Here is a 14,434-nt window from a genome sequence, read left to right as displayed (position 1 = left end):
ATAACACAGAGTAGAGTTACTACTTACTCTTCTTCAGCTTTAGGATTGCTACATGTGTTAGGACAACCAGAAACGCATTGAAACGGTTTAGAATTGTCCGGGCAAACCATCTGCAAACCAGTAGCTTGTCTCCATGTACAGATAGGCTTTCCCACTGTTTCACATTCATTTGCATATCCTTCCATTGACTGGTAAAAAAATTAAAAATACATTTAAGCTAAACTTGTGTTTATAAGCTTCACCACAGTACTTTTTACACTCAATACAGTTTTTTTATACAAGTTTATATATTTACCATTTCCACAACTTCTGGGACAGCTTGACTTGAACAGGCGGTAATGAGACAAGTGTTCAAGAACTCAGTGTGGTCAGCATGGTCGTGACATTCAGAGAAAGGACCTTCCTCATCAGATATTGCACTGCACATTCCACCTAAGGAACTGGAGAAAAAGAATACTTTGGTTTTATTTTGAAGTTAAGTAAAAACAAACTAGCATGTGTTAAAACCTTTAACTATTGACCAAAGCAACGTAAAAACAAATATAATTAGATTTGCAAAACAAGACATAAAAGAAATTCATTTACATTATTTTTTCTCGTTGAGTTTAAAGCTTCGCCTAAAAAAAGACACTTAACTAAATAAACCAACAAACACAGCGAGACAAACTAATAAAAAGTGTTTACAATTACACAATATATTATATAAGAATCATAAATTAAAATCATTTACCTTTGGCCACTACTTGGACAATCATTCTTAGGTGTTCCTAACCCTCCACCACATAAACCTATTTGGTGGTAACTGATAAACTCAGGTATATTATCTGTTACGTCACCATCGGGTTTCAGGTAATCATCAGTGACTCGACCATTAAAGTTGCCGCATATGCCACCAAGCTGGGAAATGTTTAACTGATTAATGGATGCCACATAAAGTCAGCAAAACAAAATGTTGGTAAGACAATTAAAGTTGACATACTAAATTTGTAATCATTCAGCATTGGTATTGCATCAGTTTGCATGCAATAAAATATAGGTCTTTAAGTTACATATTTGCATTACTTTATAGGTAACTGTAAAACAATGTATGAAGTATGATATTCCCCATACCAAAAACGCAGAGGTGTGGACTTTAGCCAAAGTTTGCTTGTTACCATAATGTAACAATAGGTATATAAAAATCCACAATAAACAACGTATTTACCTTCCCTTGGTAATTATTTTTGACACTGACATCAATCAAGCTACCGTCATAAACAACTGTAAGGTCTTCAGTGGTTTCCAAAGTAATGACATTATTGCTCACAGAAACCGACACTGTGTCATCAGCATAGCTTTGCAAGTAAGTACCATTAACCTGGGATAGTAACAATTGGTTACCAAAGACATATGATTTATTTAATAATTAGAGTATACAGGAAGATATTACATGGTATAATTTTAAAGAGTAAAAAGATCAAGTTTGTCACCAAGTTTTGAGTATAGGGATACTAAAATACAACACTGAAGCTTTATACAACTTGTCATACTTTATGGAGCCATTATGATTAGGCCTTGCCCAAGCCATATATGTCTACCGGGATCTAAACAGCATCAAGTTTTGAACATTGTATCCTACAGTAACAAGACGAGCAATCCAACCTCCCAATTAACGCTTCTGTCCAGCTTACCGAAAACTGCACTCCTGGTCCGAAATCTATGTAAGTCATTCCACCTCTGAACAAAATCTGAGCAGAATTAATAGAGAACTGGTTTGTTGATGTTCCTGAAACATCAATCTTGATGTCAAACCATCTTTTATCAAACTTATAATATGCGGATGTGTTGGACAATGTGTAAGTACAATCCTCGGTGAAAGAAAGTTTATCTTCACCATCAAAGTTACGATAGTTGCCATTCTCCGCTGGTCCACAAATCCCAACCACTGAAAATGCAATAAAATTAAATATAGCAGATTTAGCCTTGTTTTAATATTTTTTCCTTCAAGTATTGCTTTATTTCCTATAAAGACACAAATGTACGGATATGTTTTTGCTTTGTACATGGATGACATCTGTGTGGTAATTGTTATCTTAACATGGAATTAAAGATAGACAACTCCAAATGACAAGTTACGATAAGGTTAATAAGATTTAGTGTTGTCTTTTGTAACACAAGTGTTTTAATAAGTAGTAACCACACATAATTTATTTACCTTGAGCCTGACAGCCCAGTACTCCTTTCAAATCTGCCCCACAATACTGATCATCTTCACAATCAGTTGCATTACAAACTGCTTCCCCATCCACACAACTACACACCTCAGAACATCCTTCAGTGTAGAACTCTTCGTTGTCCTATTAAAAGTAGAGATTTAAAGCATTTAAAAAAGATTTTATTCTCTAATGTCTATGAATACACTTATAATTAAAATGGTATACCACTGTTTAACTTTGGATATAAGTACACAAAGGGTAGTCATAAGCTAGAATGTGCTTAGTTATTTATATGCCGGATGGTGCATATATGAAAATATTAAAATAATTTACCTTGTAGTATCTTTTATTCATGACACAACCACACTTTTCAAGTGGAACACATTCAGTTCCAGATAAGACCATGTCACCATTGCATTTACAACCTATAAACATGGTAGTTTCTCTTTAAGTTGTATCAAAAAACAATACAACATATTTATATAAACATAATATGGTTAAACAACAAAAGATTTCCTGTTTAAGTATTCTAATGAAAAACATAGGAGTATAGGAAAAGAAGGCATATTGTAGTAAAAAATTAATTTCTCCTAAGTTAGAAAGCACATTTGAATTAAAATATAAACGATTCTTTAATGCTCAATAGGAAAATCCCCAGTACCAAACAGAAAGTTCACTTGAGCATTACAGTTAAATATTTCAATAGACAAAGTATGTATACGCTACCTTCTTTACAAGGTGATGTTGGACACTTAGTTTCCGCAGTTGGGTCTGAGCATGTGTTCGGACATCCAGTTGTGCAAGAATCATATGTGGAGTTGGGCGGACAAACGTTGTTGTCTGCATTCAAGAGTTGCATATTAGTTAGTTTAAAATAAGAGTGATAGTCCTCAGTATACTATACTTTATATTATTGTTAGGTGCTCTTTTGTGTAAAAAAACAGGAATTTTAATACAGTATTAGCTAACATACAGCCAGACAAGTAACTTCTGTTAAATACAAATCTCCTACTTACCAATGCTACATGCTGCTCTCCAGTTAACTGGGAAGCCTGCTCGTTCACATGCTTGTGCGTACGATGCAAAGTTTGCATCTATGGCATGACTTGAACCAGCATGAACACAAGCATCAAACTGACAATCCTGGATAAAGTGTGGGTTTTGATATAAAGAAGTTTCTAACAAAATATTTTTGTGTAATTTTTTTTAGGGAAATATAAAATATTTTCACAGCCAAAATAGACCAAACTGTTCTGACTGCTCGTTAATCATAATTACAAAACTACAGTAGCCAAATACAGTTAATTTGTATTCAATACTTCATGTTTTCTTAGTACATGCCTATGCAAATGTGAAAGTAAACATTGCTATTCCTTTAAAGTATTCAAGTATTCCTGGTCATTCAAGGCACTCATTAAATTACCACACATGTATACAACACGACATATTTACCCCAACATATGAGAGAGGTGCCACTTGTTGCATGCAATCACTGAAGACAGAGTTTGGATCTCTCATAGATTCACATCCACAAGTTCCACTCTTAAAGTTGCCGTCTTCACATTTATGTAATGGATCGCCAGCAATACAACTGTGAAATAACATGAGAGTTTATTATAAGAAACAACAAAAAATATAACTTGAAAGTTTGTTAACTATAGGAGAAAAAACCTAAAAATTTGTATTAAGGTAACTCCTAACAAAAGCAAGGTGAATGGAAGTTATTTTAATAGAAAAATAGAAAGGGCAGAGAAACAAAAGTTAACCTTTATTTTGTAATTAATCTTTTATTGTTAGTTACATGCACACTGAGAAAAACAGCAAATAACATAATCAAGTTTAGGGCGCAATAAAAATATTACACCCGATTACAACTCAGAGCACGACTAAGCTGATAAATAAGTTTCTAACCTTATTGGACTTCCTGCAAGTTTCCATGCCTCAGCGTGTTCAAATTCATCAATACCAGTAAAGTCATCATCTGGTAGACCATTGTAATTTCCAGCCAAACCTGTGTACAAGGGTAGTGAGGACAAAGCAATAACCGAGTGGGTAGACTTCACACAACTATTTTCCCTTTACATTTGTTTTTATAGAAATAAATTTTCTGTATAATTTATATACAAGCTTCAACTTATGGCTCCGGCAAAACACAAAATAAACTAAAAAACTTCATGATATTGACCTGTAAGTTTCCATAGCAAATGTGTTGCATATACTCAATTTGCATTTTCACAGCAGTAAGTTTAAAGAAGTTTACAATAAAGTTACCTTGAGTGCAACCCATGAAAGTGGCAGGCATCGCTACTTTGAAGTTAAACGACCCGTCATACTCGACAGTGATCCCATTTTTAGCAAATATTTTCACATAAATTCCAGATAATCTAATTCTCACTTCACCATCTTCACTTGTGAAGGGAATATTTACCAGAAATCCATCAACCTAAGGTGAAGAAGGTAAGTTACAACTTTATATTTATTCTCCAATCAGGAGAGGCTGAAGAATATAATCATTAAAATAAAATAGGGGAAAGACAAGATAAAACAACAGATGGGAAAATATGCTATAATAAAATATACACACAAGGTATGTGTTAAAGTGTGGCTAATTTAGAAACATGTTTCTGAGCCTAAATTTTGAAATTGTTCTGTTTCAATTCATGTATTCTAACAATGACATAAAAATTTCTTTAAATTAGGTTTTCCTAGAGTTGCATAGATTAAACTTACAGTTATCACATTATCTCTTTGCAATTCAATTCTGAAGTCCATAATATCAACAACAGCTCTGGCAAAGAAATATGGAGCAGGATGGCCGTGCGGATCTTTTAAAAGCTGTAGAAGCATAAACGTAAAAAGTGAACAATAGATTTTTTGAATGAATGAATGAATTTTTTTTCTGCCCTTTTTGCTACATGCTTGACAAGTTGACTTGGTAAAACTAATCTGTGTTAGTCAGTTTTGTGCACATAAAATGTGTGACTACATTAAAAATACCTTTTTAAATGTAACCAAACTTTTCAAAATAAAGGTAACCAAACTTTTCAAAATTGCAACAGAATGATAACTTTAGCAAATATTTATTTAATAAGAATAATCTAAGCCGTAGTGATACTGCTTACTGTTCTTACCACAACTGTAAATTGATCCAGATTTTTGCAGAAAACATTCACTAGGGTATAACTACATGAACCGTTGAAACTGAAGTTCTTTCCATCCAGAGTAAGATACCTGAAGTCACCTTCAGATCCACAGGTCTCCTTGTCACTTACATCTTTAAGTAAAAGTTAAACAACTTTAAGTAAAGAAAAAGTACTTGAGTTATGAATATTATGTTAAACCTTTTATTCTGGTCTGGTGTTTATTAAACAAGAAGATGCAAGCAGCAAGGTTTTAAATTGAGAACAATATTTAGTCTGTAAATCTAAACGTTTGCTTATTCATAATTATAACATGAGTCACTTTTAAAAATGGATAAAAAGTACTTACTTTTAGCTGCACATAAGGATTCAGCAAAAGATCTTGTAATTTCTGACAGATCATCGAAATCAGAAACTTGTGTGACAAATTTATCACTTGGGCTTGAAGCTATTGTTTCCAATTCATCTTTAACCACTAAGTCTCCAATACCAAGGGTTACCACAGTTGCAAGCTCCCGTAACATCGCAGCTGGCTCTTCAACTTCATCCAGAGACTTTCCATCCGTTATAAGAACAACAATTGCTGGAGTATCCATTCTTCGACCACTGGATCCTCCAGCGCCCATTAAATCTCTCGCCACAGTCGTAAGCGCCAACCCTGTGTTAGTCCCTCCACCAGGGTAAGGAATTTGATCAATTTTGCTTTTCAAATCAGCCTTGTCACCATGGACGCCTGTTTTCCAAACTATATCTACTGTCCTGCTGTACCTCACCATACCAACTTGCATAGTGTCAGGCCCAATGTCATGAAAGTCAATAGTATCAGAAATGAATTTTTTCACCAAGTCAAAGTTGTCCTCACCAACAGAGGAACTTGTATCAACCACAAACACCAAGTCAACAACCATAGCTGACTGACAAGAAACTGAAAATAAAGGTTTTATTAATGAATAAATACATTTTAGTTATTTATCCTTAAAGGGCAACGACACTTGTTGAAAATAAAAAGGAAATTTTAACTTACCTGGTTCAGGTATTGCAGTAGTTGGGGCAGGTGTAGTGGTATCTGTGAAAATAGAAGGTTTATTATGTTTTATAATCATAAATGAATAGACGCGAACATGTTATACCTAAATATAAATAAAATATGGCACAGGCAGCCATACAAAAGACCCGACAATCTAACAATTTTGATTGGTACATGATCACAATACAAGTAGCTAAACTGTTTTTCTTTTTTAAATAATCACAGAAAAGATGCATCACTTACAGTCAGGGCCAGGAATACACTGAGATAAACCACTTTCCCTTTCTTCACATACGTAACCATCTTTACAAGGGTCATCAGTACAAACATATTCGTTTGGCCTCTCACATTTGCATTCTTGCTCACAGTGGTGAGTTATTCTAGTTGTACCTGTATGGGAATTCAATTATTGCTAACTTTTACATAACAATACAAATGAAAAAGTTAACAATTTAATTCCTGTTTTTCAGCTTTAACTACTTTTTCAAATTCTAATATTTTCCTAAAATAAATGAAATGTCCTCACTTACCCAATGAGACATAAGAGCCATCTTTAAGAGTGCAGCCACATTTTTCAGGTAAAATGCATTCAGTTCCATCAAGTACATAACCAAAGTTACATTTGCAGCCAGATGTAATTGGCAAATCACAACTGAAATAAAAAAATTATACTTAGTTACCAAAAAAAAAGAAATGTAAAGCCAGAGCCTAACTATAACTTTTTCAATTACAAGGTAATCAATTTCAGTACAATCTGATAGGAATCGTTTAGCACCAACTGGTACGCCGCGTAAACTTTAATATTTATTGAGCTTAGTGTGGGTTCTGGATGGAATACAACTCTGGGTTGAATATTACTCACCTCAGGTATGCATGCAGAAAGGTTAAGAATATTTTTAAGCATTAAAATATCGATTTGTTTTTACCCTCATTCAGCAATTAAATTACCTGTCAGTTGCATAAGGGTCTTGGCAAGTGTTCTGGCACCCTGGAGCACACCCATCATAATTACTATTCTCAGGGCAATCAAACACTACTGTGGTTAAGCTTTGATGCCAGTTACAATCTAGTTGGTTCGTTTTCTGACATTCTGTGGCATACTCATCTACTGCCTGTAGATAATATGTGGTTAGCATACCATGCTTTATTGAACAGATGTCATTTGTTTATCAATGTATGGGTGATATTACAAAAAAATGAATGTCATTTTTATTCTTATACAGTGAGGTAAAAGTAATAACAAAGGCAGAAAGTCCAAGTCCTATTTTATACACTTTATGCATTTTGAAAGATTATCAATCTTGGAACAGTTTAGTTTGGGTTTTCCTGGTGAAGACAGTTGTTAGACATGTTTCACATAATTTGAAAAACAAGTCAGTGAAAAAAACCAAAGTTCAATTAAACCAATGAGATTTCATGCATTGAACTGCATTCATTTTGACAAACCATACAAAGTTAACAATAAAACAACAGTTGTAAGAAATGGTATTTGTAAAATATATTAGTTATTAATATAACTATTTCGAAATTAAAATAGTTCATTCAAGTGACGTACCTCAACTAAAGCTTTGTTATTTCCATTGCTCCCACAAACATCTGATACACAGTTTCCCACGAAGACATCAGGGTGTATATGATCATGGCATGCTGATAATGAACCTTCTGGCTCGCTGATCACTCCGCACATATCATTACTACCACTGTGGATTGGAAGGGATGTATTGCATTATAAGATATTATAAGATTTACTGTTTTAAAACCCTCATGAAATATAAAAGATCTGTTTGGCTTTAGATACTGCTAACATAAAACGACACTGCTAACAAATTTAAAAAACACCAAATTTGTTACTTAAAAATAAATAAAAATGAATGATGGTATCCATCCTTTTGCCAATCACAAGATGTTAAGACCCTTGCTCACAGTAAACTTACAATTGACTTTCTTGTGCACAATCTCGCTTAGGTTGAGGTGTAGCATCATTGCAAGTTCCAATCTGGTTCCTCATTCCAAATGCATTGATATCAGTTATGACATCACCATTAGCATTTGTGATGTCATCACTTGAATCTCCATTTGAGTTTGCACAAAGACAGTCAAGCTAGAAAGAATATTTTATTGAAAATTTTAATACTAACCAAGTCATTCAAAATTAACCATATTGTCATTGTTACCGATAGTAATATCTTTAAAATATAATAACATTACAATAATTCCAAAATATGTAATGATTTCAAAATATAATTTACACCAATATACCTCTCCACTGTAGCTGGATGGCACAGTTACCATAACAGTTCCTTTGTAAAACTTCACAATTACTCCACTGTGCTTTATATACAGTGTGGTGAATTTTCCTTCAGGTTTTACTTCACACATAGCAGATGTGTAGCCAGTAACAACTTGATGGTTAACCTGCAATAAACAATGCTTAATGATGGTTACACCTATTCACAACTGTTTTTTATTTTTTTTATAACAGTTTATAATTTTTGGCTTTATCTCCTGATTCGCTCTTTTATTATGGCAATTGGGAAAATATGTGAAATTAATATCAGAGTGATATGTAATGAGCTATGAAATAACAATCATTATAACATATATACAAGAGTTATTCAGGTTAGTAAGTATCTTAAATGAATGTATCTTGTATAACTTTGTGTGGCAGACCACCGATATAGATTATAACAAAGGTGTTGTATGTATGTAACTTTGTGAATTATCATAAACTATTTAAAAAAAAGTTCACCTTAGTTGTTCCATCAAATTGGAAGCTCACAGACATTGGTACACGTCCCCCAAACTCAACTTCTGCCGATCGCATCACAATACGACTTCCACTTTCTTCTACCACCAAGTGGCTAATGGAAATTTTAAACCACCTTGGGTCGCTAACCACGAGGTTAGCACTTTGACTTAAACAGTATCTGCAAGTACCGGCAAACCTAAACTGCTCGTATGTCGGCAACTGGTCATATGTTGAATAGAAACCTTCACCCCAAACTTTGCAGCTGGAAAACTCTGTGTTTAAATAAAAAAATATAGAAGTATGTTAAAATAATAAAATATTTAAATAAATATGTAAAAATACAATATATGTGAAAAAAGAGGTGAATTCAGCGCATTAAACGCACCACAATTTGTAAAGTAGTGTAATTAGTAGTTTAAAAAGTTACTTGGAAGATTATGTTGTACTAACTGTACTCTAAACAGAAACAGAAACAGTGATCCAATACAATAATTTAATTGTCTCAACTTACGCTTGGGAGAACAACCAAGAACTCCCTTTGAATCAACAGTACATTGTTCAGTGTCTGCACAACTAACTGGTTCACAGTAAATGTTTTGTTTGATGCATTCACATAACTCGGTACATCCCACCTTGTAAAAGAATTCCCCTGACTGAAAAACAACAATATAATGTAATTGGGATTTTAAACACCAGGCACCCATAACATATTTTGTCATCTGATATCTCCTAATAGTATTGCAAACAATTGAATAGGAGTGTATTAGACAAACCATTTATGCACTTCATACTTTGATTCTTACATTCTACTTAGCTATATCATATATTTAGGCATCATGTTCTGAATATAATAGACTTGACATCATGTTCTGAATATAATAGACTCATTCTTGTTTACAATCAAATACTTACTACTCAATATACTAATACCTTATAATAACGTCCATTGCTCTGACATCCACAATCTCTAAGAGGAACGCACTCAGTCCCAGCTTTAACAAACCCAGGGTCACACTGGCAGCCTGAGAAAAAAAAATTATAACAAAAAATTTTTTTTTTAAATTATTAATTTTCGAAAAACTTAATGTGTCAAAATTGGATCACACAAATTCAATATATACCTTCAACACATGGTGCTGCATTGATACATCCTTGAGCTGCATTTGGGCTGTTACAACTGTTTTCACATTCACTTAAACAAGTGGTGGCTTTTGAATTTGTGGGGCACACCAATCCTGTAACAAAATTCCAGATGTTGGACAAAATTAACATAGCGGATGGCGCTGTTAATTTAAATTCAGTGTAAAATAAATAAATATTACTTGTATTTATGGGTTCTAACAAAAGAATCCCAGTTAACCTAAAGAGTGTTACACTCTTTTGGGTTAACATGTATTTACTAAGTAGCCCACTTACCAAATCCACACTTGGTCCTCCAGTCACAAACTTTGGCACCCAACAATCTACACTGAGCTGCATATGTATCCAATATTCCTGGCAAACTTTGTTGGGTGCCATTGTACGCACACATATCAAAATTGCAATCCTGAATTGGGAATATATTAAAAATAGAAAAACACAATTTGGCAAAAAAAACATTATTTTATTATTCTATTGGAAATAATAAGTATGATTGACTCACATTGATAAACTTCTGAGGATCAAGCACTTTATGGCATTCAGCAAAACAATCATTTTTCTCCGATAATATGTCACAATTACATTCACCAGTGTCATACGAGGTTGCTGGGCAAGTGTTCTGCTTTTTTCCCGCTTGACAACTTTAAAAAATATAATAGGGGTAAAGTAACATGCCAACAAAAAATCCAAATTTGTTAAAATGTGATCTAAAGTTACTATAAAAGTTTTAAAAGACAAAAGAGGTCAAAACTGCAAATCAAAACGATTATGTAACGAAAACCGGCCATGTGACAATGCATGTTATTTTTACCAAATAAAAGTGTCACTGGACTTTGACATAACAAAATAATGAAAATTAAAAAAACATCATATAAAAGTAATAGACATTTTTAAGGCAGAAAATGTCCCAACACTGCAAATAATATGTTTGTAATTTACCCAGGCTTGCCACCCTCAATCAACCACAAGTTTCCAAACTCATGTTCTTCTAATCCCTTCAAGTCATCAGAAGGGTCTCCATTCAAATCACCACAAAGACCTAAGAAATATTTTGAAAACTGTAACGAAAAATCTTGCAACCAAAAATTCTCATAATGCATTTAAAGTTTTCTTACATCTATTTTTGTTTAATATAGTCTTCCCCTTGTACTAAGCTACAAATAAATTCTAGTTGGTTCAGATGTCAGAAACCTCAACTAATCTAAACATGTTACCTTCTGTGCAATTTTGATATTCACAAGGTAGATAAATATCAATATTGTAACGTCCGTTGTATTTAATTTCAAGATTGAACGAAGTGACAATTCGAAATGTTGATCCTTTTGGGAAAATACGGAGTCCTGTTGTCTGATTCTCATAGGGCAGATTTATTTTTTCTCCATCCACCTTAAATGGTATAAAGAATATTAAATAATTTTAAAAGAACAGTGAAAGTGTATAGGTTGAAACCTGTAACACAGCTGTGTGCAAAGCGTTAAGTACCAAAAATGAGCATCATAACCGTATTCTCATTATTCTAATCGTACTTACTACTTACAATTAAAAAAAGGTTTTGTTAATGACTTGATTACTGATAGTGCTAACAGTATCCATCCTACTAAGTAGTCGCTGTATACCTACTAGTGACAAGTATAAACGCACACATATCTTTGTGTGACACAAGTGCTATTTATAGGGTCCCATTATGTATTAAGTTGTATCTTGCACCCGCGCTGGCAATACCTTAAAAGTTCCACCTCTACCAATGTTAACAGTGATGCCTTGAAACTGAACTTTGCCTTGCAGAAACCAAGAAATACCAGGTCTGCCCATGTCAGAGTTTTCGACCTGCAAAAATCGTAAAAAATATAATGATTGGTTGAAACTACTGAATTGAAAGATGTATGACATACGGTTAAACCAAAAGATGGAAAGCAATCATATTTGTATCCACTCTTCCATACCAATTAAAATATAGTTTATTACCTCAAAGAATATATGTTCCACCTTTGGACATGTGGTGTTAAGTAACACATAGTTACATGTGCCCATGAAATCTATTTTAGTTCCATCAAACGTGTGATAATGTGGGTCGCCTTTGGCACCACAATGATGTTTCTTCTGCTTATCTATGCAATAGAAAAACTTAATTCACAATGACAAGTGTGTAACTTCGCAATTATTTTTCCATGTGTCACTATCATGGTTATCTTTTTAGTTGCTAACTTTTCTAAAACACCTGTACAAAGCTATAGAATGTGTTAGGTAATGAATGTGTTAGGGCAAGATATTTAACGGCAATTGCTCCAACCCAGTGGTCATTAATGTGTGTCCAAATTATCAGCCACAAGTAAAAAAAGGAATCACCTACAAAATAACATACTTGGTAACTCGTAACATACTTGATAAAAACTGGCGCAAGGCGTATGAAACACAACACCCGGTTGATATAAACATATAACGACTGTCGTTTTCCAGTCACGCAAGGAAAAAATTTAAGTTACATTGAATAAATTAAAATAGTCTGTATTGATGTTCAAATAAGTAAATCAGTTATAGGCTACGTACTACATGTCCTGCCAGTGAATCCAGGTTTACATTTGCATCCTGTTTTACCGTCTTCAATTTCGTAGCAGGTTCCGTTGTTTTTGCATTTGTTTTTAGTCAAACACGCGGAAGCTAAAAACAAAACAATCGTTTAAAAAGGAGCGGGAAAATCGTCAGAATTGATCACGTGCAAAACATAAAAATGTTAGTTTAAAATCGGGGAGTAGTAAAGTTAATATGTTGACATGTATAGGGTAAATGTTTGTGTTTGATAAACAAAACACCCAGTGTGAAATTAACAAAGCGATCTAGCTGTATGTATTTTAAAGTTCGACGTTTTAACCAAATTTAGCGTTGCAATATCAAGATATAACAGAGCAACAGTTTGTATGGTAGGCGTAAGATATCAGGATCATGTTTTAAACAATTAACAACGATTTATGGAAATCGTGAGAATACAGTTTTGTAGTTCTTTAAATGTTCTTTGTTTACTAACAAAATGAGACAGGGAAATAGAATGAAAAGTGTCCCATCTTCCCCCACCCTACTATATATAGAACTTAGTGATTACCTATTTCGCAACGATCTCCTTTCACCGAGGGTGGGCAAACACACGTGAAGTCATTGTTTTGGGGAATGCAAGTTCCACCGTTAAGACAAGGGTCATCCTCACATGAATTTAAACCTGTTGGCGATATTAGGTGTAAGTACATACAATTGGTATTTGTATATAACGCATATGTAGGCGTATGCGAGAAAAGTATATATGCTATACCCTTACCTAAAGACAGTCAAGGTTATGGTATGAATGAGTTGGATACATGAACGATAAGAGGATGTACAGAAGCTGTTATAATTCGTAAGGATATGAAGGTTGAAAAAACGCATTTGAAGCAGTGGTGCTATTTATAAAGATAAGACACAGGCAGCGTAAAAAAACACTGAATAAACGCAGAACACAATGACAAAAAGTTGGGATACTTGGTGAGTATCTCAAACTGACCTAGATAGGTATTCGCAACACAGCGCCATTAAAAGTATACTAATAATAAAAAAGTATAACCAAAGAATATAATTTTACCGTATTGACAGAAAAACGCCGACTTTCTCCGGCAAGTTTTGGTTCTCCATTTTCCATTGGATACCAGCATAGCTACGCAATTTTTTCCATGTCTGGGTTGTGAATTCCTCCAATTGGTGTAAGTGAATTCTTTCCCCCCTTCCCATTTATAATTCCCATCGTTGTACTTTGCACCTAAACGATGATACATTAGTTTAACTATGTTATTTCACGCTTGGTGATTGAATGAATCGCGAGCATTACCGCTGACATAAAACGCGAAACCCAACGTCAAATCATATTATTTTAATTATAATGTATTAATAATACATTATATTATAATGACGTTGGATTAAACACACTAAATACGCAAGACTTATACCGATTTGCAATTGGCCGCTGAGAACTCTCTTATCGGGAACGGTTGTTTTCACGATATCAAGCATGAAACTTGTTGCTGTGTCGCTCTTCGGCTGTAAAGACAAGATTACGTTAGAGTTATAGAAAGAAGATGCATGGGCGGGGTGTCGGCTTTTCGGGGAACAGTGATGTGTGCTCTCTGGGGTACAAAGCTCTACCACACCCAACACAACCATT

The 14,434-nt window shown here is 34.0% G+C and overlaps 1 protein-coding gene across 1 annotated transcript in view; it reads right to left on the bottom strand.

Annotated features, from left to right (window-relative positions):
- The window catches only part of LOC149729462 (uncharacterized), a 71,949-nt gene that overhangs the window by 55,761 nt on the left and 1,754 nt on the right, over positions 1-14,434 (bottom strand). Inside the window, exons 3-38 of the mRNA XM_089886873.1 lie at positions 14,220-14,310; positions 13,859-14,032; positions 13,349-13,462; positions 12,799-12,909; positions 12,217-12,359; positions 11,974-12,078; positions 11,466-11,637; positions 11,191-11,290; positions 10,754-10,892; positions 10,528-10,657; positions 10,233-10,346; positions 10,042-10,133; positions 9,623-9,764; positions 9,112-9,383; positions 8,622-8,777; positions 8,297-8,463; positions 7,918-8,062; positions 7,311-7,474; positions 6,893-7,014; positions 6,606-6,752; positions 6,360-6,401; positions 5,685-6,260; positions 5,327-5,469; positions 4,926-5,030; positions 4,467-4,638; positions 4,107-4,206; positions 3,648-3,786; positions 3,212-3,338; positions 2,922-3,035; positions 2,529-2,620; positions 2,195-2,336; positions 1,671-1,924; positions 1,205-1,357; positions 731-897; positions 296-440; positions 28-188 (exon numbers count right to left, since the gene is read on the bottom strand). Coding sequence (XP_089742999.1) covers positions 28-188; positions 296-440; positions 731-897; positions 1,205-1,357; positions 1,671-1,924; positions 2,195-2,336; positions 2,529-2,620; positions 2,922-3,035; positions 3,212-3,338; positions 3,648-3,786; positions 4,107-4,206; positions 4,467-4,638; positions 4,926-5,030; positions 5,327-5,469; positions 5,685-6,260; positions 6,360-6,401; positions 6,606-6,752; positions 6,893-7,014; positions 7,311-7,474; positions 7,918-8,062; positions 8,297-8,463; positions 8,622-8,777; positions 9,112-9,383; positions 9,623-9,764; positions 10,042-10,133; positions 10,233-10,346; positions 10,528-10,657; positions 10,754-10,892; positions 11,191-11,290; positions 11,466-11,637; positions 11,974-12,078; positions 12,217-12,359; positions 12,799-12,909; positions 13,349-13,462; positions 13,859-14,032; positions 14,220-14,310 — 5,432 coding nt within the window. The remainder of the gene's footprint in view (positions 1-27; positions 189-295; positions 441-730; positions 898-1,204; positions 1,358-1,670; positions 1,925-2,194; positions 2,337-2,528; positions 2,621-2,921; positions 3,036-3,211; positions 3,339-3,647; positions 3,787-4,106; positions 4,207-4,466; positions 4,639-4,925; positions 5,031-5,326; positions 5,470-5,684; positions 6,261-6,359; positions 6,402-6,605; positions 6,753-6,892; positions 7,015-7,310; positions 7,475-7,917; positions 8,063-8,296; positions 8,464-8,621; positions 8,778-9,111; positions 9,384-9,622; positions 9,765-10,041; positions 10,134-10,232; positions 10,347-10,527; positions 10,658-10,753; positions 10,893-11,190; positions 11,291-11,465; positions 11,638-11,973; positions 12,079-12,216; positions 12,360-12,798; positions 12,910-13,348; positions 13,463-13,858; positions 14,033-14,219; positions 14,311-14,434) is intronic.

The sequence above is a fragment of the Ciona robusta genome, chromosome 10 (assembly GCF_009617815.1).
Source record: "Ciona robusta chromosome 10, ASM961781v2".
In the NCBI taxonomy this organism is placed as follows: Eukaryota; Metazoa; Chordata; class Ascidiacea; order Phlebobranchia; family Cionidae; genus Ciona; species Ciona robusta.
Note: the sequence above shows the minus strand (reverse complement) of the source record. Positions and strands in the feature narration are given on the sequence as shown.